Source organism: Lissotriton vulgaris, chromosome 1_1 (genome assembly GCF_964263255.1).
Source record: "Lissotriton vulgaris chromosome 1_1, aLisVul1.2, whole genome shotgun sequence".
Taxonomy (NCBI): domain Eukaryota; kingdom Metazoa; phylum Chordata; class Amphibia; order Caudata; family Salamandridae; genus Lissotriton; species Lissotriton vulgaris.
This window is the reverse complement of record NC_141685.1, coordinates 4,613,499-4,635,423: the sequence shown is the minus strand read 5'-3', so window position 1 is coordinate 4,635,423 and position 21,925 is coordinate 4,613,499. Positions and strand designations below refer to the sequence as shown.

General features: G+C 52.1%; 1 protein-coding gene across 1 annotated transcript in view; it reads right to left on the bottom strand.

Annotated features, from left to right (window-relative positions):
* LOC147736930 (zinc finger protein 212-like) overlaps positions 1–21,925 on the bottom strand; it is a 208,421-nt gene that overhangs the window by 129,273 nt on the left and 57,223 nt on the right. Inside the window, exon 3 of the mRNA XM_086953922.1 lies at positions 16,504–16,614. Within this exon, the coding sequence (XP_086810048.1) occupies positions 16,504–16,614 (111 nt within the window). The remainder of the gene's footprint in view (positions 1–16,503; positions 16,615–21,925) is intronic.

The window sequence follows — 21,925 nt, the reverse complement described above, 5'->3', positions numbered from 1 at the left end:
TGTGACCTGAGAGGGGCCCTGAAGGACGGGAGCCGCAGTCTGTGACCTGAGAGGAGCCCTGAAGACGGGAGCTGCTGTCTGTGACCTGAGAGGGGCCATGAAGGACGGGAGCTGCTGTCTGTGACCTGAGAGGGGCCATGAAGGACGGGAGCTGCTGTCTGTGACCTGAGGAGCCCTGAAGGACGGGAGCTGCTGTCTGTGACCTGAGGAGCCATGAAGGACGGGAGCTGCTGTCTGTGACCTGAGAGGAGCCCTGAAGGACGGGAGCTGCTGTCTGTGACCTGAGAGGAGCCCTGAAGACGGGAGCTGCTGTCTGTGACCTGAGAGGGGCCATGAAGGACGGGAGCTGCTGTCTGTGACCTGAGGAGCCCTGAAGGACGGGAGCTGCTGTCTGTGACCGGAGGAGCCCTGAAGGACGGGAGCTGCTGTCTGTGACCTGAGAGGGGCCATGAAGGACGGGAGCTGCTGTCTCTGACCTGAGAGGGGCCATGAAGGATGGGAGCTGCTGTCTGTGACCTGAGAGGAGCCCTGAAGGACGGGAGCTGCTGTTTGTGACCTGAGAGGAGCCCTGAAGGACGGGAGCTGCTGTCTATGACCTGAGAGGAGCCCTGAAGGACTGAACCTGACGTCTGTGACCTGAGAGGAGCCCTGAAGGAAAGGGAGCTGCTGTCTGTGACCTCAGAGGAGCCCTGAAGGACGGGAGCTGCTGTCTGTGACCTGAGAGGGGCCATGAAGGAAAGGGAGCTGCCGTCTGTGACCTGAGAGGGGCCCTGAAGGACGGGAGCTGCTGTCTGTGACCTGAGAGGAGCCCTGAGGACATGAGCTGCTGTCTGTGACCGGAGGAGCCATGAAGGACGGGAGCTGCTGCCTGTGACCTGAGAGGGGCCCTGAAGGACGGGAGCGGCTGTCTGCGACCTGAGAGGAGCCCTGAAGGACGGGAGCTGTTGTCTGTGACCTGAGAAGGGCCATGAAGGACTGGAAATGCCGTCTGTGACCTGAGAGGAGCCCTGAAGGACGGGACCTGCTGTCTGTGACCTGAGGAGCCCTGAAGGACGGGAGCTGCTGTCTGTGACCTGAGAGGAGCCCTTAAGGACGGGAGCTGCTGTCTGTGACCTGAGAGGAGCCCTGAAGGACGTGAGCTGCTGTCTGTGACCTTAGAGGGGCCATGAAGGACGGGAGCTGCCGTCTGTGACCTGAGAGGGGCCATGAAGGACGGGAGCTGCCGTCTGTGACCTGAGAGGGGCCCTGAAGGACGGGAGCTGCTGTCTGTGACCTGAGAGGGGCCCTGAAGGACGGGAGCCGCAGTCTGTGACCTGAGAGGGGCCCTGAAGGACGGGAGCCGCAGTCTGTGACCTGAGGAGCCCTGAAGGACGGGAGCTGCTGTCTGTGACCGGAGGAGCCCTGAAGGACGGGAGCTACTGTCTGTGACCTGAGGAGCCCTGAAGGACGGGAGCTGCTGTCTGTGACCTGAGGAGCCATGAAGGACGGTCGCTGCTGTGTGTGACCTGAGAGGAGCCATGAAGGACGGGAGCTGCTGTCTGTGACCTGAGAGGGGCCCTGAAGGACGGGAGCTGCTGTCTGTGACCTGAGAGGGGCCCTGAAGGACGGGAGCTGCTGCCTGTGACCTGAGAGGGGCCATGAAGGACAGGAGCTACTGTCTGTGACCTGAGAGGAGCCATGAAGGATGGGAGCTGCCGTCTGTGACCTGAGAGGGGCCCTGAAGGATGGGAGCTGCTGTCTGTGACCTGAGAGGGGCCCTGAAGGACGGGAGCTGCTGTCTGCGACCTGAGAGGAGCCCTGAAGGATGGGAGCTGCTGTCTGTGACCTGAGAGGGGCCCTGAAGGACGGGAGCTGCTGCCTGTGACCTGAGAGGGGCCATGAAGGACAGGAGCTACTGTCTGTGACCTGAGAGGAGCCATGAAGGATGGGAGCTGCCGTCTGTGACCTGAGAGGGGCCCTGAAGGACGGGAGCTGCTGTCTGTGACCTGAGAGGGGCCCTGAAGGACGGGAGCTGCTGTCTGTGACCTGAGGAGCCCTGAAGGACGGGAGCTGCTGTCTGTGACCTGAGAGGGGCCCTGAAGGACGGGAGCTGCTGTCTGTGACCTCAGAGGGGCCCTGAAGGACGGGAGCTGCTGTCTATGACCTGAGAGGGACCATGAAGAACGGGAGCTGCTGTCTGTGACCTCAGAGGGGCCCTGAAGGACGGGGGCTGCTGTCTGCGACCTGAGAGGAGCCCTGAAGGACGGGAGCTGCTGTCTGCGACCTGAGAGGAGCCCTGAAGGATGGGAGCTGCTGTCTGTGACCTGAGAGGGGCCCTGAAGGACGGGAGCTACTGTCTGTGACCTGAGAGGGGCCATGAAGGACGGGAGCTGCTGTCTGGGACCTGAGAGGAGCCCTGAAGGACGGGAGCTGCTGTCTGCGACCTGAGAGGAGCCATGAAGGACGGGAGCTGCTGTCTGGGACCTGAGAGGAGCCCTGAAGGACGGGACCTGCTGTCTGTGACCTGAGAGGGGCCATGAAGGACGGGAGCTGCTGTCTGCGACCTGAGAGGAGCCCTGAAGGACGGGAGCTGCTGTCTGCGACCTGAGAGGAGCCCTGAAGGATGGGAGCTGCTGTCTGTGACCTGAGAGGGGCCCTGAAGGACGGGAGCTACTGTCTGTGACCTGAGAGGGGCCATGAAGGACGGGAGCTGCTGTCTGGGACCTGAGAGGAGCCCTGAAGGACGGGAGCTGCTGTCTGCGACCTGAGAGGAGCCATGAAGGACGGGAGCTGCTGTCTGTGACCTGAGAGGAGCCCTGAAGGACGGGAGCTGCTGTCTGTGACCTGAGAGGAGCCCTGAGGGACTGGAGCTGCAGTCTGTGACCTGAGAGGAGCCATGAAGGACGGGAGCTGCTGTCTGTGACCTGAGAGGGGCCATGAAGGACGGGAGCTGCCGTCTGTGACCTGAGAGGAGCCATGAAGGACGGGAGCTGCTGTCTGTGACCTGAGAGGGGGCCTGAAGGACGGGAGCTGCTGTCTGCGACCTGAGAGGGACCCTGAATGACGGGAGCTGCTGTCTGTGACCTGAGGAGCCCTGAAGGACGGGAGCTGCTGCCTGCGACCTGAGAGGAGCCCTGAAGGACAGGAGCTGCTGTCTGTGACCTGAGAGGGGCCCTGAAGGATGGGAGCTGCTGTCTGTGACCTGAGAGGAGCCCTGAAGGACGGGAGCTGCTGTCTGTGACCTGAAAGGGGCCATGAAGGACGGGAGCTGCTGTCTGTGACCTGAGAGGAGCCCTGAAGGACGGGAGCTGCTGCCTGCGACCTGAGAGGAGCCCTGAAGGACAGGAGCTGCTGTCTGTGACCTGAGAGGGGCCATGTAGGACGGGAGCTGCCGTCTGTGACCTGAGAGGGGCCCTGAATGACGGGAGCTGCTGTCTGTGACCTGAGGAGCCCTGAAGGACAGGAGCTACTGTCTGCGACCTGAGAGGAGCCCTGAAGGACGGGAGCTGCTGTCTGTGACCTGAGAGGGGCCCTGAAGGACGGGAGTTGCTGCCTGTGACCTGAGAGGAGCCCTGAAGGACGGGAGCTGCTGTGTGACCTGAGAGGAGCCCTGAAGGATCGGAGCTGCTGTCTGTGACCTCAGAGGGGCCCTGAAGGGCGGGAGCTGCTGTCTGTGACCTCAGAGGAGCCCTGAAGGACGTGAGCTGCTGTCTGTGACCTGAGAGGAGACATGAAGGACGTGAGCTGCTGTCTGTGACCTGAGGAGCCCTGAAGGACGGGAGCTGCTGTCTGTGACCTGAGAGGGGCCATGAAGGACTGAACCTGACGTCTGTGACCTGAGGAGCCCTGAAGGAAAGGGAGCTGCTGTCTGTGGCCTGAGGAGCCCTGCAGGACGGGAGCTGCTGCCTGTGACCTGAGAGGAACCCTGAGGGACTGGACCTGCTGTCTGTGACCTGAGAGGGGCCCTAAAGGACGGGAGCTCCTGTCTGTGACCTGAGAAGAGCCCTAAAGGACGGGAGCTGCTGTCTGTGACCTCAGAGGGGCCATGAAGGACGGGAGCTGCTGTCTGCGACCTGAGAGGGACCATGAAGGACTGGACCTGCCGTCTGTGACCCGAGAGGAGCCCTGAAGGACGGGACCTGCCGTCTGTGACCTGAGAGGAGCCGTGAAGTACGGGAGCTGCCGTCTGTGACCTGAGAGGGGCCCTGAAGGACGGGAGCTGCTGTCTGTGACCAGAGGAGCCCTGAAGGACGGGAGCTGCTGTCTGTGACCTGAGAGGAGCCCTGAAGGACGTGAGCTGCTGTCTGTGACCTGAGAGGAGACATGAAGGACGGGAGCTGCTGTCTGTGACCTGAGAGGAGCCCTGAAGGACGTGAGCTGCTGTCTGTGACCTGAGAGGGGTCATGAAGGACTGAACCTGACGTCTGTGACCTGAGGAGCCCTGAAGGAAAGGGAGCTGCTATCTGTGGCCTGAGGAGCCCTGCAGGACGGGAGCTGCTGCCTGTGACCTGAGAGGAACCCTGAGGGACTGGACCTGCTGTCTGTGACCTGAGAGGGGCCCTAAAGGACGGGAGCTCCTGTCTGTGACCTCAGAGGGTCCATGAAGGATGGGAGCTGCTGCCTGTGACCTGAGAAGAGCCCTAAAGGACGGGAGCTGCGGTCTGTGACCTCAGAGGGGCCATGAAGGACGGGAGCTGCTGTCTGCGACCTGAGAGGGACCATGAAGGACTGGACCTGCCGTCTGTGACCCGAGAGGAGCCCTGAAGGACGGGACCTGCCGTCTGTGACCTGAGAGGAGCCGTGAAGTACGGGAGCTGCCGTCTGTGACCTGAGAGGGGCCCTGAAGGACGGGAGCTGCTGTCTGTGACCTGAGGAGTCCTGAAGGACGGGAGCTGCGGTCTGTGACCTGAGGAGTCCTGAAGGACGGGAGCTGCTGTCTGTGACCTCAGAGGGGCCCTGATGGACGGGAGCTGCTGTCTGTGACCTGAGAGGAGCCCTGAAGGACGGGAGCTGCTGTCTGCGACCTGAGAGGGGCCATGAAGGACGGGAGCTGCTGTCTTGTGACCTGAGAGGAGCCCTGAAGTACGGGAGCTGCTGCCTGTGACCTGAGAGGAACCCTGAGGGACCGGACCTGCTGTCTGTGACCTGAGAGGGGCCCTGAGGGACTGGACCTGCTGCCTGTTACCTGAGAGGAGCCTTGAAGGACGGGAGCCGCAGTCTGTGACCTGAGAGGGGCCCTGAAGGACGGGAGCCGCAGTCTGTGACCTGAGAGGGGCCCTGAAGGACGGGAGCCGCAGTCTGTGACCTGAGAGGGGCCCTGAAGGACGGGAGCTGCTGTCTGCGAACTTAGAGGGGCCTTGAAGGACGGGAGCTGCTGTCTGTGACCTGAGAGGGGCCCTGAAGGACGGGAGCTGCTGTCTGTGACCTGAGAGGAGCCCTGAAGGACGGGAGCTGCTGTCTGTGACCTGAGAGGAGACCTGAAGGACGGGAGCTGCTGTCTGTGACCTGAGAGGAGCCCTGAAGGACGGGAGCTGCTGTCTGTGACCTGAGAGGGGCCCTGAAGGACGGGAGCCGCAGTCTGTGGCCTGAGAGAGGCCCTGAAGGACGGGAGCTGCTGTCTGTGACCTTAGAGGGGCCATGAAGGACGGGAGCTGCCGTCTGTGACCTGAGAGGGGCCATGAAGGACGGGAGCTGCCGTCTGTGACCTGAGAGGGGCCCTGAAGGACGGGAGCTGCTGTCTGTGACCTGAGAGGGGCCCTGAAGGACGGGAGCTGCCGTCTGTGACCTGAGAGGGGCCATGAAGGACGGGAGCTGCCGTCTGTGACCTGAGAGGGGCCCTGAAGGACGGGAGCTGCTGTCTGTGACCTGAGAGGGGCCCTGAAGGACGGGAGCTGCTGTCTGTGACCTGAGAGGAGCCCTGAAGGACGGGAGCTGCTGTCTGCGACCTGAGAGGGGCCCTGAAGGACGGGAGCTGCTGTCTGCGACCTGAGAGGGGCCCTGAAGGACGGGAGCTGCTGTCTGTGACCTGAGAGAGGCCCTGAAGGACGGGAGCTGTTGTCTGTGACCTGAGAGGGACCATGAAGGACAGGAGCTGCTGTCTGTGACCTGAGAGGGGCCCTGAAGGACGGGAGCTGCTGTCTGTGACCTGAGAGAGGCCCTGAAGGATGGGTGCTGATGCCTGTGACCTGAGAGGAGCCCTGAAGGACGGGAGCTGCTGTCTGTGACCTGAGAGGGGCCATGAAGGACGGGAGCTGCTGTCTGTGACCTGAGAGAGGCCCTGAAGGACGGGAGCTGCTGCCTGTGACCTGAGAGGGGCCCTGAAGGACGGGAGCTGCTGTCTGTGACCTGAGAGGAGCCCTGAAGGACGGGAGCTGCTGTCTGCGACCTGAGAGGGGCCCTGAAGGATGGGAGCTGTTGTCTGTGACCTGAGAGGGACCATGAAGGACAGGAGCTGCTGTCTGTGACCTGAGAGGGGCCCTGAAGGACGGGAGCTGTTGTCTGTGACCTGAGAGGGACCATGAAGGACAGGAGCTGCTGTCTGTGACCTGAGAGGGGCCATGAAGGACGGGAGCTGCTGTCTGCGACCTGAGAGGAGCCCTGAAGGATGGGAGCTGCTGTCTGCGACCTGAGAGGGGGCCTGAAGGACGGGAGCTGCTGTCTGTGACCTGAGAGGGGCCCTGTAGGACGGGAGCTGCTGTCTGTGACCTGAGGAGCCCTGAAGGACGGGAGCTGCTGTCTGTGACCTGAGAGGGACCATGAAGGACAGGAGCTGCTGTCTGTGACCTGAGAGGGGCCATGAAGGACGGGAGCTGCTGTCTGCGACCTGAGAGGGGCCCTGAAGGATGGGAGCTGCCGTCTGTGACCTGAGAGGGGCCCTGAAGGACGGGAGCTGCTGTCTGTGACCTGAGAGGGGCCCTGAAGGACGGGAGCTGCTGTCTGTGACCTGAGAGGGGCCCTGAAGGACGGGAGCTGCTCCCTCTTGTACCCGGGACAAAGATCAGGACTTCAAGGGTCCGCTGTCTGGCTTGCTGTGTGGCTACTGGCACACAACAAGCTACAAGAGGCCCTTTTCTGGAAATACCCACCTGACCAGTGGCAACTGGACATGGACTGGATTTTGCTATGGCCTCTGCCTGACACCCTGGGATTGTGTAAGTGCCCTCGCCCTGAAATCCAAAGAAGTGATAAGAGCAACAATGTGGTCATCCTCACACAACACAAAAACGCTTCTCATGTAGGCTCACTGCAAACTCTGCACCCATGGGGCAGCGTGTTTGGTATCTAGTAAAGAACTTCTGCACCTCACAATGCGGTATGAAGCCTGTACAAGGGCAATTACAAATTATTCAGTGACAGAAATGAACCCCCCCCCCCCCGCTTTGAGTTGATAGAGAAAGGGCCCAAGGTCATCCCCAATATGCTGAAATGAAAGCCGTGTGGATAAGTCGAGACTTAGGGAAGGCCATGTCTTGCTGTTAAACCACTAAGGGGATTTTTCTCAGCACTCAGAGTTCAAACCGAATATCGGACCAGTGGTGTACACCTGATCATGTGATAAACCGGATCATCCTTTGTAAGACATAAGAATCTTAATACGCAAGGAATAAAACCTAGGAAACTTTACACAAGAAACCCTATCAAGCCTCTTATCTCTTACAAAAGATATTAATACAATGTATGAATTAAAGAGGTTTAAAGCACCTATCCTGCCCCAGGTGTCCAACCGGGTATACATGCATTTGAATGTGGGCGCATAGGTGACTTCCTTCATCTTTTTGTTGTGTATAAGGGTGTTAACCGCAGCAACAACAAAGTGATAGATGGAACGACTGAATTCATCTCAGCTGCTGGCAATCAGTCCGGCCGCATTCCAGACCATCGCTTTCGCCCGCCATAGAGCGGCTGAGATTATCTAATCATTCCTTTCACCACCTTGTTGTTTTTGTAGAAAACGCCCCAAGTGCCACGGGTATCCCAAATGTGGGTATCCTCACCACTGTGAAACCACAAAAAACCTACCGTTCTAGAAACAGTGAGACACAGGTTAGCAGAGAAACTAGAGTGTCTAGGTCAAAAAGAAAACATATTCACAAAGTGAGAAAGAATCCCATCAGCCTACATCAATGGCAGAATTTCATCATCTGGGATTTGTTATTGGTTGCACGACTTGTGCAGCCAGCAAGGATTGATGTAAAAACTGTGCTTGCTACGTACCCCACTGATTGGTACAGCCACTAGCCAGTTTTGTATCAGTGGTGCTGAAGATTTGCAGTGCAATAAAGTAAAAAAGGAAGGCAAAAATAGTGCAAATGTTAAAATTGACTACTAGGATATTACAAAAATTTTAATAAACACTATCCTAGTGTCAAATCTAAAAACAGTGCGCTGATAGTTTGAAAAAATAACTATCATAGGCGATGAAATGGCAGGTCTACATGTTTCAGCCACATGGATTTCTTGCAGCCAGGCTTTCGTCAGGACCAGTATAACAACGCTCGACAAAATGTAATCTGAAAACTGTGCATAAAAATGATATGAAAGTAACAACTTAAATGGTTGGTGCGATAACCCTACCATGTCCTGTGAGTCCTAACAGGTGGTCAAATATCACAGGAAACTTGGATTCATTCCCAGCTTTATGTGGGAGTACTCCTCACCTCTCCTGGCAACTGCTCAGGGGAATGAGGCACCCGCTCTGTCCGACGGTACCCCGGGCTTTCCTGAGCAATCCTTGGTGGCTGCACAAGTCGTGCAACCAATAAAAAACCCCAGATGATGAAATTCTGCCACTGATGGGATTCTTTCTCACTTTGTGAATATGTTTTCTTTTTTACCTAGACAGTCTACTTTCTCTGCTAACCTGTCTCTCACTGTTTCTAGACCGGTAGGTTTTTTGTGGTTTTTCAGTTGTAGAATGGGGATGGAACACTGACTGGTCTTTAAAAATTGATAATCCCTAGGACGCTCTCTGTAAAGTATTTGTTTAGGTATCCTGACCACTGTGCCATAGAACTCAAGCTGTGCCTCACTGATGAGACCTAAGCAGGCTAAAACTGGACTGGGGCTGCTTGTGTCCCATCTGGAGAGGACTCGGCCTGGCTGTTCGGGCTGGCCTGTTCCTATTGGAGAAGGACCAAGGTTGATTTGCATAAGGCTGGTCTCTATCTAGATTAGCACAGTGGGTGAAAAACATGGTCTGGAATGCGGCCCAGAGCGATCCTCAGTGGCTGAGATGAATTCACGTATTCCTTCACCTTGTTGTTTTTGCAGTAAATGCCCAAGTGAGATGGGTATGTCTAGACATGGGTCCCGTGCTCACTGTGCCACAATACGTTCACTATACCTCACTGATGGGACCTACTCGAACGCCGACGTTGCTCTTTGTAGCTGTCCACCATGCCATATAACGTGTAAACAGTTTCAGTGGACCACAACAGAATTGAAAATACAATGTGATGCTCTTTTTCGTGAATTTTCAAATTTGACCTATACATTGACCTTTTTGAGCCCTGAAGAAGTCTCATTTATGAAACAAAACACGTTGGCTAAGAAAAAAGTCAATTGTATTTCTGGATTTTATTGTGTGGATGAAATAACAAAGAATATATTCCGATCACCAGTCAAGTCCGGACCTGTTCATTACATCATTATCTTCTTGGATCGACTTAATTGCAGAAGACTTATATGATAATGTTCCTTGATGGATGCTGATTCCCCCAAATTATTGTTATTGTTTTTTGGGCGTTTGCTCAATAGGGAGCAGATAGGGTTGTGCTCCCTGGTTTCTTAAGCACCATCGCTACACTAGACAGCCATTCATATTAATAGGTGCAGGTCCTGTGCCTCAACCCTTTTCTTGTCTTGTCGAATAGTTGGAACAAAAGAAAGGTCCATACTGAGTAAGATTTTCCATTCTGAGACAATAGGTAACTGTAAAGATTAACAAGTATTTGCAATGGAATAGGTCTCGCATTTGAGCTATTGGCATTGTAAATGGCAATGCCTTTTATTTATGTGTTTGAAAACCTACAAGCGGTGCGTAAACAAGCACTTTGTACTCATAGTCCTTGCTTATGAGAAGCAAGGCTGGCAGTCTCTTTTACTGCCAGCCTTGCTTCTCGTAAGGAAGGACTATACGTACAATGTGTGTTTATGCACCGCTTGCAGGTTTTCAAAGCAAATGAATAAAAGGCATTGTCCTTACAATGCCAATAGCACAGACTGAAATGTGAGACCTATTGCATTGCAAAAGCTTGCTTTAAGTGTTTTTTTCTTAGTGATCTGCCCCAATTATAAGTGCACTCGTTCTTGGGGACTAGTACTTATTTTTCAACATCGGGCTTTGAACAAGAGCGCGAGAGATAGAAAGTTGGAAAAGGAGTGAAGAAGGAGAAAGAGAAATTTTGGGAACCAATGGAACAGAAACAGTGAGGGGGGCCATGTTTTACAAATGATCTGGCCCAAAGGGATTCAAAATGCACGGTTCTGCAAACAATTCTTTTTTAATATTATTACAGTTCAAGTTATTAGATCAGTGGGCCATAAATGAATACAGTTCACAATTGCAATCCATCTTAGCACATTTCTGACCCAGGGCAAAGCTCCTGCAGGTCATGGTTTGTCTTGACAATCGGCAAAACACACAGGATGATGGACGGAATGTTGCACAATGGCAAAACTCACCCCCAGTCACAGATCTGGGTTTAATCCATCGTTATTTTACTCACCAAGCCACCCCAGTTCAGACATGGCCATATGCAAATCAGCCTTGACCCTGTGCCTCATGGGAACAGTCCAGCCCGAACTGCCAAGCCATGTCTTTCCTGGACCGGAATCAAGCATCCTAGGACCGGTTTCTGGCTATCAGCCTTCTTCAGACAGGATAGCTTGACTCCAGTGGCGTAGTGAGCACGGGACCCACGTCTAGGCATACTCTTCCCACATAGGGTGAACAGCAAAACACACAAGATGATGGACGGAATGTTGCACAATGGCAAAACATTCACCGCCAGTCAAGAATCTGGGTTTAATCCATCGTTATTTTGCTCACCACGCCACCCCAGTTCAGACATGGACATATGCAAATCAGCCTTGACCCTGTGCCTCATGGGAAGAGTCCAGCCCGAACTACCAAGCCATATCTTTCCTGGACCGGAATCAAGCATCCTGGGACCGGTCTCTGGCTATCAGCCGTCTTCAGCCAGGATAGCTTGACTCCAGCCTCAAGACCTTTCCACCAATCAGCAGCACCGATGAAGCCGCGGAGCTCCCACTATGCAGGGATTTGTTTCACGTGTTAGTAAAGTGAGGTGATTCTAGCTTTTGGGAATCTGTTCTCCCCATGTGCACTGGTCCTCTTCCCTAAGAATCCAACCAAATGTCAAATGCTTTTATATAGCGCAACTTATCACCAAAAGAGGTCTCAAGGCGCTTTGCAGAGGAATGGCAGCATCCTTCCAGGGCGGAGAACGTGGTTGGGAAGCATTATTAGGAAAGAGCCACGTTTTCAAGCTCTTACGGAACTCCAGATGATTAGAAAAGGAACAGGAGATGCACTGGCAACTTGTTCCAGAGTTGAGGGGCCACAAAAGAAAAGGACCGACATCCATTCCTAGAGGTCCGGACCCGAGGCTGTGATAACAGGAACTTTGAGCAAGAGCGAAGTGCTCTAGAGGGTTTATACCAAACTAGTATTTTGGCTAAATAAGATGGTCCAACGCCATAAAGGAGTTTATGAGTTAAACTCAGAATCTTAAATTGACATCTCTGACGCACAGGTAGCCAGTGCAGCTTCTTGAGGTTGGGTTTAGAAGCAGACCTGGGCGGCAGTCCCAACACTAGTCTTGCAGCCGCATTCTGGAGGGTTTGCAGCTTAGTCAGCAGACTCTTAATAATGGAAGCAAACATCGCATTACCGTTATCAAGCCTGCTGACTATCAATCCCTGAACCAAAGGCTTTTTGGTTTCAGGAGGAAGCCATTTAAATATTCTCCGCAGTTGCCGTAGTATTCCAAAACAATTTCCGGATATTTGATTGACATGGGCTTTCATTGAGAGAGCGCTGTCCAGCATAATGCCTAAATCTCGAACAGCTTCTTTAGGTTCAGGGCATGGTCCTAGATCATGAGGCCACCAATCCTGGGACCTTGAGGTCTTGGCCTTACCGAATAACAAAATTTCGGTCTTATTGCAGTTAAGTTGAAGTCTGTTCTCGCTCATCCAATTATCAATATGAACCATGCATTGTTTAAATCTGGTGCAGGTCTCCAGGAATTCGGAACCGCAGGTGATAAGCACCTGCGTATCGTCTGCGTAAGACATTGTGGTAAAGCCGTAGGATTTTATGATTTTAACCAAGGGAGAAAGGTACAAATTAAACAATAGGGGACTGAGAATCGACCCCTGTGGAACCCCCGCGGAAAGAGGGGTGTTACAGGATACAAGAGTGTTCATCTTGACATTTGAATGGCGGGCCCTGAGATAATTCACAAACCAGGCCAGGGCGACACCAATCTCCCATAACCGATGTTTCAAAATGCTGTGGGAGATGGTGTCAAAGGCCGCCGAGAGGTCTAATAAGACCAGAATGGCTGATTCGCCTCTGTCCAGGGAGAGTCGGATGTTATCCACTATCGCAACCACTGCAGTTTCCGTGCCATGGGCGGCACGAAACCCTGACTGTGAGGGATCAAGAAGTGCATGGGTTTCAATAAAGAAGGAGACCCGTTTATTGACTAGGAACCTTCCCAAAGTAAGGTAATAGGGATATAGGTCTATAATTAGACCTTATAGAAGTGTAACTGTGTGGCTTTTTAAGGATGGGCTTAACCTGGGCCAGCTTCCAACTCCTAGGATAGGAAGCGCTCTCGAAGGAAGTATTAAAAATATTGGTCAGACTATCAACTAGCAGCAGAAGTATCTCACTGCACTTACGTGGCAACAGTGAGTCGGTAGGGGAACCAGTTTTAATTTTCCCGAGTGCCAGTAGCACTTCTGCCGGGGTGATGGGCTCAAACTCTGTCAGAGATGGAGATTCGGAGGTTTCACAGATGGGCGCGATACAAGATGATGCCACCCCTGTTAAGGCCACATTTTGATGGGAGGGTGGAAATGAAGAGTAGATTAGCTGAATTTTATTGTAAAAGTATGTAGGCAACAAGTTTACCCACTCCACGGTGGGAATAAACCCTGATTGCTCCACCTGGGGGGAGGTAAACTCCTTGAGTATTGTATGCAATTCCTTGCTTGATTGGGCTGCCTTATTTATTCTTTGCGTGATGTGAAGAGATTTTGCTGTTTAGAAGCAAAGCTGTCCTGGTGACTCGAAGATATGGGACCAGAATACTGTTCATTAAATATCGGCTGACAACATTATTTTGTTCTAAATTTTATTTACTAAATGATAGTTCAGTTCAAGGTAATTAAACAAAATCAGCACCAAATAGGATGATGTTTTTGTAAGCAATATTTAGAGCACAATATCTATGGCAGGTGTTATCTTAATTAACAATATTCTGAGGGACAACTGACTTCGCAGGATTTTACCAAAAAGGATATCTGGTCCTTGGTCCTGGACTCAGCAACTCATCTCGCCTTTGACTGCATGGTGATGGCTCATCAGAGGACCTTTGAAAGGCTCAGGACTCTTAATCAACATTTAACTTTGTCATTGTTCAGGCTTTTTTTTAATTGGGCCTTTGTGAGCACTTACTGGACTTGGGATGCAACACCCGAGGCTGGGTGGGATGAAGGGGAGAGGATCAGGTTTTGAGTAGGTATCACTTGAGCCTTCACAAGACTCCAAGAAAGGTGGGGAAGAAGTAAGAAAACGAGAAAAAGAGAGGAAAGAGAATGAAAAACCGGAAAACAAAACAGAGAGAAAAAGATAAGGAAAGTAAAAAGTAAGAAAAAGAGAAAAAGAGAGGAGAGAGAATGGAAAACCCGAAAACAAAACAGGGAGAAAAAGATAGGAAAAGTGAAAAAACAGCATAGTTATGCGAGTATAGGACAGAGGGTGAGATAAAGAGATGGCAAAGGAGCAAAGAGTGAATACAAAGAAAAGACAGAGGCAGATGTGAGGAAGTGAACAAATGAGAATACAGCAGCAAACTGTAAGAAAGAGACCAAAGAAAGGGAGCAAAGAAAGAGACCAAAGAAAGGGAGCAAAGAAAGAGACCAAAGAAAGGGAGCAAAGAAAGAGACCAAAGAAAGGCGTAGAGCGGGAGGTCGGGACGGAAGACCCGAGGTTGGGTGGGCTGAAGGAGCTGAGAAGATCATCGTGTGTGCAGGCATCACTTGAGGAAAGCAAGAGAACACCACAGTCCATAAAAAACAGTTCATCAGGTGAGCTCCCACTGATGACAGGGCCGGACCACCCACATCTCAGGCTTTAATCATTCTCAGGTCGACAAAGTGAGCATCATTCCCTTCAGTACAATTACCACGTAATTCAAAGGTCACAAGACAACTTATTTCATGATGCTCCTTATGTATATACGGAATATAAACTAGATTACAGTGATAACGCAATACCAAAGCAAGGAGGGTGTGCAAGTGTGTGCATATAAGGTAAATGAAAAAGAGACGAGGCATCCGAGGCGAGTGTTTATCTAAATAAACTTCACCCAGAAGCAAGGACTCCGATGCCACCCTCCGAAGCCTAAACAACCACCATGTTTCCTGCTTGTATAGACACTTTCTGCCCTTGGCAGCGGGCCAGGAATAGAGGCGCCAAATTTATTCCACGCTCCACAAGGTGTCTGGAAATCCTTACCCTGCTGGAGCCCCAGACCAGGAGTCGGATAAGCCCTCGGTGGCGCCATGGTACATCGTGCCAGGAAGGAAAGGCACCCTCCCCTGGCTGCTGGTGGAACTGTGAAATACAGCAATAATCAGAGTTCAGGGGGGCCTCAGGCCTCTGTGAACCAGCGCCACTGCACCTGTTGTACCCATGGAAGCTACGCCAATGAAGCCCAAACCGTGTTGTCATAGAAAGTATCGCTTGGCAAAGGCTGGTTCCAGAGTGTATTTATAAAAGGCCGTCTACGGAGGAAGTGCCTGTCTGGACTGACAGCAGAACTTATCTTTATTTTCTTATTTTTAAAGAAATTATAAAACCTCTCATGCAATTTCCATTAATAGTTTAGTCAGTGTGTATACCTTTGCACAGAACCCAAACCTGTTCCACAGCAGTTGTTTTGTTATTTTAACGATGGCCTGTTTGGCTCCTAGCACACTTGCCTCTGAAAGGGGGTTGTTTACAAAAACAGCAACGCCGTGCATGGTTCACTTCTATTCCAGCTGTGGAATCTATCACATGCTTCCTGGCACTTCCCACAAGTGCTGTTTCCAAGTGCCCAGAGACCGCAGAAACAAGCTTTGAAGCGCTGCTTTCTACTAGTTGCATTCGTCGGATTCGGAGCTATATACCAATGATAGCAACATATGGGTTCTGAATCCACAAGTGTCTTTTAAAAGTAATTTATATTACGAGTCCTGCCCAGGAAGCCTGACGTAACCCACCCCAAGGAGAAGCAATCAGCAGGGTAATATGAACATGGCTCGAAATGCCTCGTGTAGCCCAACACAGGCAGCGGCTAGACATACACTGTGCAGAATTATTCAAAACTGGCTCTTTAGGGCGTTCCAAAGCAGCCATGTATAGTTGGATGTAAATGAAATACGAGCCGCTGAAGCATGGGTTAAATCCGTGCAGGGTGATAGCATGTATCTGGTGTCCTTTGCACACCGGAGGTCAAGTGCCTCACAGCAATGTACATCAGGCTCAGAAATCATACGAGACGGAGCGCCCATGACGAGCAACAGACGGCGAGGCCAGTCCAGGTGGGCGGGCCCTAAGGAGACAGGGCGGTCATCAACCCCACTTCCAAAAGCAACCCGACGACAATAGATATCGCAGAACAAGCGGCGCATGTGCTGCACCGCTAGGCGAGGCCTAAAAATGGGTACTGTTTGAGATATAGCCATGTTGTTTGTGAGATTAGTAGGTAAGTTGTGAGAGTTTACCATAGGTACTATTCTTGCTGTGTCTGGCGATCCTCGGCTGTGCTGTAACACCGGGGGGGCGGCCTGTTATTAGCCACACAAATATAATATGCCTGAGATTTAGATATTTTATGATTTTCCACGTTCTTTCTGTCAACTTGTTTTTTCCATTCTCAAAGTTCATGAATATTGTTTGTAAATGTAATGATTTGATCAATATTTGTAGCTCACAAATATAGACATCATTGTATTTCTGTGTTCTACAGTTTATATAGCACTTGTTAAGGGAGGGACATCCTATTGATGAAAGGCTCAATCGTTCATAGGTTCTAACGATGGGAGAGATACTGGGCGAGAGATGGTTTGGAGAGCACATGAAGCCTTCCAGCTGCATGTACACAAGCTGGCTGGCATAGTGTACCCATGAACAGAGCTCAGGGCTTCCTCAGGTGGGATTCACCCCCTCCAGGGTCTGCAGAGTGTGGCCACACCACGTCAAGAGGTCGCTTTCATACTCACGTGAGGGCGGCTTCATTGTGTTTCTTATCTCAAACTCCAGAAAGTCAGCGGAGCTCAGATCTTTCTTGTCTTTAGGGCGTAATGAAAAGACTGTGGCAGCAATCAGAGGACCTATTATGGAAAAATGAAAAACACATTTACACACGTCATTGAGAAAGAACATCAGGTAGAGTAAAGAAAGCACAAGGACAATGTTCAAGAGTGTGAACTGTAGAGAGGCGCGTGTGCTCCTTTCTGGCATCCCCCACATTTCAATGCCTATGCGTAGCTTCTCTTTGATTACCACTCTCCCGGCACGGGGCCTTTATAAAGCAGGTTTCTTATACCGTATGTCTTTACAGCTGGGGTAGCGGAGTGTGTGACTCCTGCTCCACACCTGTTCCCTGGAGATGCCAGAATAATATAAGACAACACAAACAATAATAAAGCTGTTCAAATTAGTCATCAGTCATCTTGGAGACAGCCCAACTGTGCTGGGTCTGCCCACTGTGAACATCACTCAACAGCATGGGTGCACACCCACTAAAGAGTGGCACCCGTCCCTGCGGGGTCCACTGGCAGCCTCCCACACACCCTGAGTGCAGCCACTGAACAGTGTCACATAATACCTGCATGGTCCACTGCTAGCCTCATCCATACACAAAGTGCTGCAACTGAACAGCATCACATCAAACCTGCGTGGTCCAGTGACAGCCTCAATCAAACACTGTGTGCAGCCACTGGTACAAGGTCACACCGTCTCTGCATGGTCCACTGGCCCCCTCACACATACACCAAGTGCAGCCACTGAACTGTAAAGTTGAAATGGATGTTTTCCATGTCTTTTTAAAAAGATCTACAGCTTACTTTATGTGTTTGCTTCGCCCTCAAACTACCACCGCATTATTGAAGGCCTTGAAGACAATCTATTCCCTTTACAAGCGGAGGTAAACAAACAGAGGTGCACAGCTCGCTCGCGAAGAGCACAGCACGTGCACGAAGAGCACAGCACGCTCGCGAAGAGCACAGCACGCTCGCGAAGAGCACAGCACGCGCGCAAAGAGCACAGCAGGCTCGCGAAGAGCACAGTACGCGCGCGAAGAGCACAGCACGCTCGCGAAGAGCACAGCACGCTCGCGTAGAGCACAGCACGCTCGCGAAGAGCACAGTACGCTCGCGAAGAGCACAGCACTGCGCTGGGACTGCACCGCAGCAGCAACAGAAAAAGTGTTGACATGGCTGAGAGACCAGCCATAGGATCTTTTCTACTATATGTCTCAAAAGTGGTCATTGATGTCACTCAAACTGGGAGCGAATCACGCATGAACCATTAATCAGATAATCAGCTACAAAAGTGGCCACAGAGGACAGGACGCCTGCCCCAGAAACACCTTCTCAGGTCCCCCTTTGAGTCCGGAGTCACTACTTTGGGTAACTCTGAAATAAAGAGTTCATTCATGTCCTCTCACAAGAGGCTTGTGGAGCCTTCTGTGCATCTGAGTGTCTCCAGGGAATATAATTTATGTCCTCTAACAATAGGAACGTGGAGCCTTCTGTGTGTATCATTCATGTCCTCTCACGAGAGGCGTGTGGAGCCTTCTGTGTGTCTCCAGGGGATATCATATATGTCCTCTCACGAGAAGAATGTGGAGCCTTCTGTGCGTCTGTGTGTCTCCGGGGAATATCATATATGTCCTTTCACGAGAGGCGTGTGAAGCCTCCTGTGCATCTGTGTGTTTCCGGGGGATATCATATATATGCTCTCTCACGAGAGGCGTGTGGAGCCTTCTGTGTGTCTGTGTGTCTTCAGGGCTATCATTCATGTCCTCTCACAGGAGGCATGTGGAGTCTTCTGTGTGTCTCCGGGGGATATCATTCATGTCCTCTCACAAGAGGCGTGTGGAGCCTTCTGTGTGTCTGTGTGTCTCCACGGGATATCATATATGTCCTCTCACGAGAGGTGTGTGGAGCCTTCTGTGTGTCTGTGTGTCTCCAGGGGATATCATATATATGCTCTCTCACGAGAGGCGTGTGGAGCCTTCTGTGTGTCTGTGTGTCTCCAGGGATATCGTTCATGTCCTCTCACAGGAAGCGTGTGGAGCCTTCTGTGTGTCTCCGGGGGATATCATTCATGTCCTCTCACAAGAGGCGTGTGGAGCCTTCTGTGTGTCTCCAGGGGGTATCATATATGTCCTCTCACAAGAGGCGTGTGGAGCCTTCTGTGCGTCTGTGTGTCTCCAGGGGATATCATTTATATCCTCTCACAAGAGGCATGTGGAGCCTTCTGTGTGTCTGTGTGTCTCCGGGGGGATATCATATATGTCCTCTCACGAGAGGCGTGTGGAGCCTTCTGTGTGTCTGTGTGTCTCCGGGGGGATATCATATATGTCCTCTCACGAGAGGCGTGTGGACCCTTCTGTGTGTCTCCAGGGGATATCATATATGTCCTCTCACAAGAGGCGTGTGGAGCCTTCTGTGTGTCTGTGTGTCTCCAGGGGATATCATTTATATCCTCTCACAAGAGGCGTGTGGAGCCTTCTGTGTGTCTGTGTGTCTCCAGGGGATATAATTTATGTCTTCTCACAGGAGGCGTGTGGAGCCTTCTGTTTGTCTCCAGGGGATATCAGTTATGTCCTCTCACAGGAGGCGTGTGGAGCCTTCTGTGTGTCTGTGTGTCTCCAGGGATATCATTCATGTCCTCTCACAGGAGGCGTGTGGAGCTTTCTGTGTGTCTGTGTGTCTCCAGGGATATCATTCATGTCCTCTCACAAGAGGCGTGTGGAGCCTTCTGTGTGTCTGTGTGTCTCCACAGGATATCATATATGTCCTCTCACGAGAGGCGTTTGGAGCCTTCTGTGTGTCTGTGTGTCTCCGGGGGATATCATATATATGCTCTCTCACGAGAGGCGTGTGGAGCCTTCTGTGTGTCTGTGAGTCTCTAGGGATATCGTTCATGTCCTCTCACAGGAGGCGTGTGGAGCCTTCTGTGTGTCTCCGGGGATATCATTCATGTCCTCTCACAAGAGGCGTGTTGAGCCTTCTGTGTGTCTCCAGGGGATATCATATATGTCCTCTCACGAGAGGCGTGTGGAGCCTTCTGTGCGTCTGTGTGTCTCCAGGGGATATCATATATGTCCTCTCACAAGAGGCGTGTGGAGCCTTCTGTGTGTCTGTGTGTCTCCACGGGATATCATATATGTCCTCTCACGAGAGGCGTGTGGAGCCTTCTGTGTGTCTGTGTGTCTCCGGGGGATATCATATATATGCTCTCTCACGAGAGGCGAGTGGAGCCTTTGTGTGTCTGTGTGTCTCCAGGGATATCGTTCATGTTCTCTCACAGGAGGCGTGTGGAGCCTTCTGTGTGTCTCCGGGGGATATCTTTCATGTCCTCTCACAAAAGGCGTGTGGAGCCTTCTGTGTGTGTATGTGTCTCTAGGGGATATCATTCATGTCCTCTCACAGGAGGCGTGTGGAGCCTTCTGTGTGTCTCCGGGGGATATCATTCATGTCCTCTCACAAGAGGCGTGTGGAGCCTTCTGTGTGTCTATGTGTCTCCGGGGGATATCATTTATATCCTCTCACAAGAGACATGTGGAGCCTTCTGTTTGTCTCCAGGGGATATCAGTTATGTCCTCTCACAGGAGGCGTGTGGAGCCTTCTGTGTGTCTGAGTGTCTCCAGGGATATCATTCATGTCCTCTCACAGGAGGCGTGTGGAGCCTTCTGTGTGTCTCCGGGGGATATCATTCATGTCCTCTCACAAGAGGCGTGTGGAGCCTTCTGTGTGTCTCCAAGGGATATCAGTTATGTCCTCTCACAAGAGGCGTGTGGAGTCTTCTATGTGTCTTTGTGTCTCCAGGGGATATCATTTATGTCCTCTCTCAAGAGGCGTGTGGAGTCTTCTATGTGTCTTTGTGTCTCCAGGGGATATCATTTATGTCCTCTCATGAGAGGCGTGTGGAGCCTTCTGTGTGTCTGTGTGTCTCCGGGGGATATCATATATATGCTCTCTCACGAGAGGCGTGAGGAGCCTTTGTGTGTCTGTGTGTCTCCAGGGATATCGTTCATGTCCTCTCACAGGAGGCGTGTGGAGCCTTCTGTGTGTCTCCAGGGGATATCAGTTATGTCCTCTCACAGGAGGCGTGTGGAGCCTTCTGTGTGTCTGTGTGTCTCCATTGATATCATTCATGTCCTCTCACAGGAGGCGTGTGGAGCCTTCTGTGTGTCTCCAGGGGATATCATTCATGTCCTCTCACAAGAGGCGTGTGGAGCCTTCTGTGTGTCTGTGTGGCTCCAGGGATATCATATATGTCCTCTCACGAGAGACATGTGGAGCCTTCTGTGTGTCTCTAGGGGATATCATTTATGTCCTCTCACAAGAGGCGTGTGGAGTCTTCTGTGTGTCTGTGTGTCTCCGGGGGATATCATTTATATCCTCTCACAAGAGGCATGTGGAGCCTTCTGTGCGTCTGTGTGTCTCCAGGGGATATCAGTTATGTCCTCTCACAAGAGGCGTGTGGAGCCTTCTATGTGTCTTTGTGTGTCCAGGGGATATCATTTATGTCCTCTCTCAAGAGGCATGTGGAGCCTTCTGTGCGTCTGTGTGTCTCCGGGGGATATCATATATGTCCTCTCACGAGAGGCGTGTGGAGCCTTCTGTGTGTCTGTGTGTCTCCGGGGGGATATCATATATGTCCTCTCACGAGAGGCGTGTGGAGCCTTCTGTGTGTCTGTGTGTCTCCAGGGGATATCATTTATATCCTCTCACAAGAGACATGTGAAGCCTTCTGTTTGTCTCCAGGGGATATCATTTATGTCTTCTCACAGGAGGCGTGTGGAGCCTTCTGTTTGTCTCCAGGGGATATCAGTTATGTCCTCTCACAGGAGGCGTGTGGAGCCTTCTGTGTGTCTGTGTGTCTCCAGGGATATCATTCATGTCCTCTCACAGGAGGCGTGTGGAGCTTTCTGTGTGTCTGTGTGTCTCCAGGGATATCATTCATGTCCTCTCACAAGAGGCGTGTGGAGCCTTCTGTGTGTCTGTGTGTCTCCACAGGATATCATATATGTCCTCTCACGAGAGGCGTTTGGAGCCTTCTGTGTGTCTGTGTGTCTCCGGGGGATATCATATATATGCTCTCTCACGAGAGGCGTGTGGAGCCTTCTGTGTGTCTGTGAGTCTCTAGGGATATCGTTCATGTCCTCTCACAGGAGGCGTGTGGAGCCTTCTGTGTGTCTCCGGGGATATCATTCATGTCCTCTCACAAGAGGCGTGTTGAGCCTTCTGTGTGTCTCCAGGGGATATCATATATGTCCTCTCACGAGAGGCGTGTGGAGCCTTCTGTGCGTCTGTGTGTCTCCAGGGGATATCATTCATGTCCTCTCACAAGAGGCGTGTGGAGCCTTCTGTGTGTCTGTGTGTCTCCACGGGATATCATATATGTCCT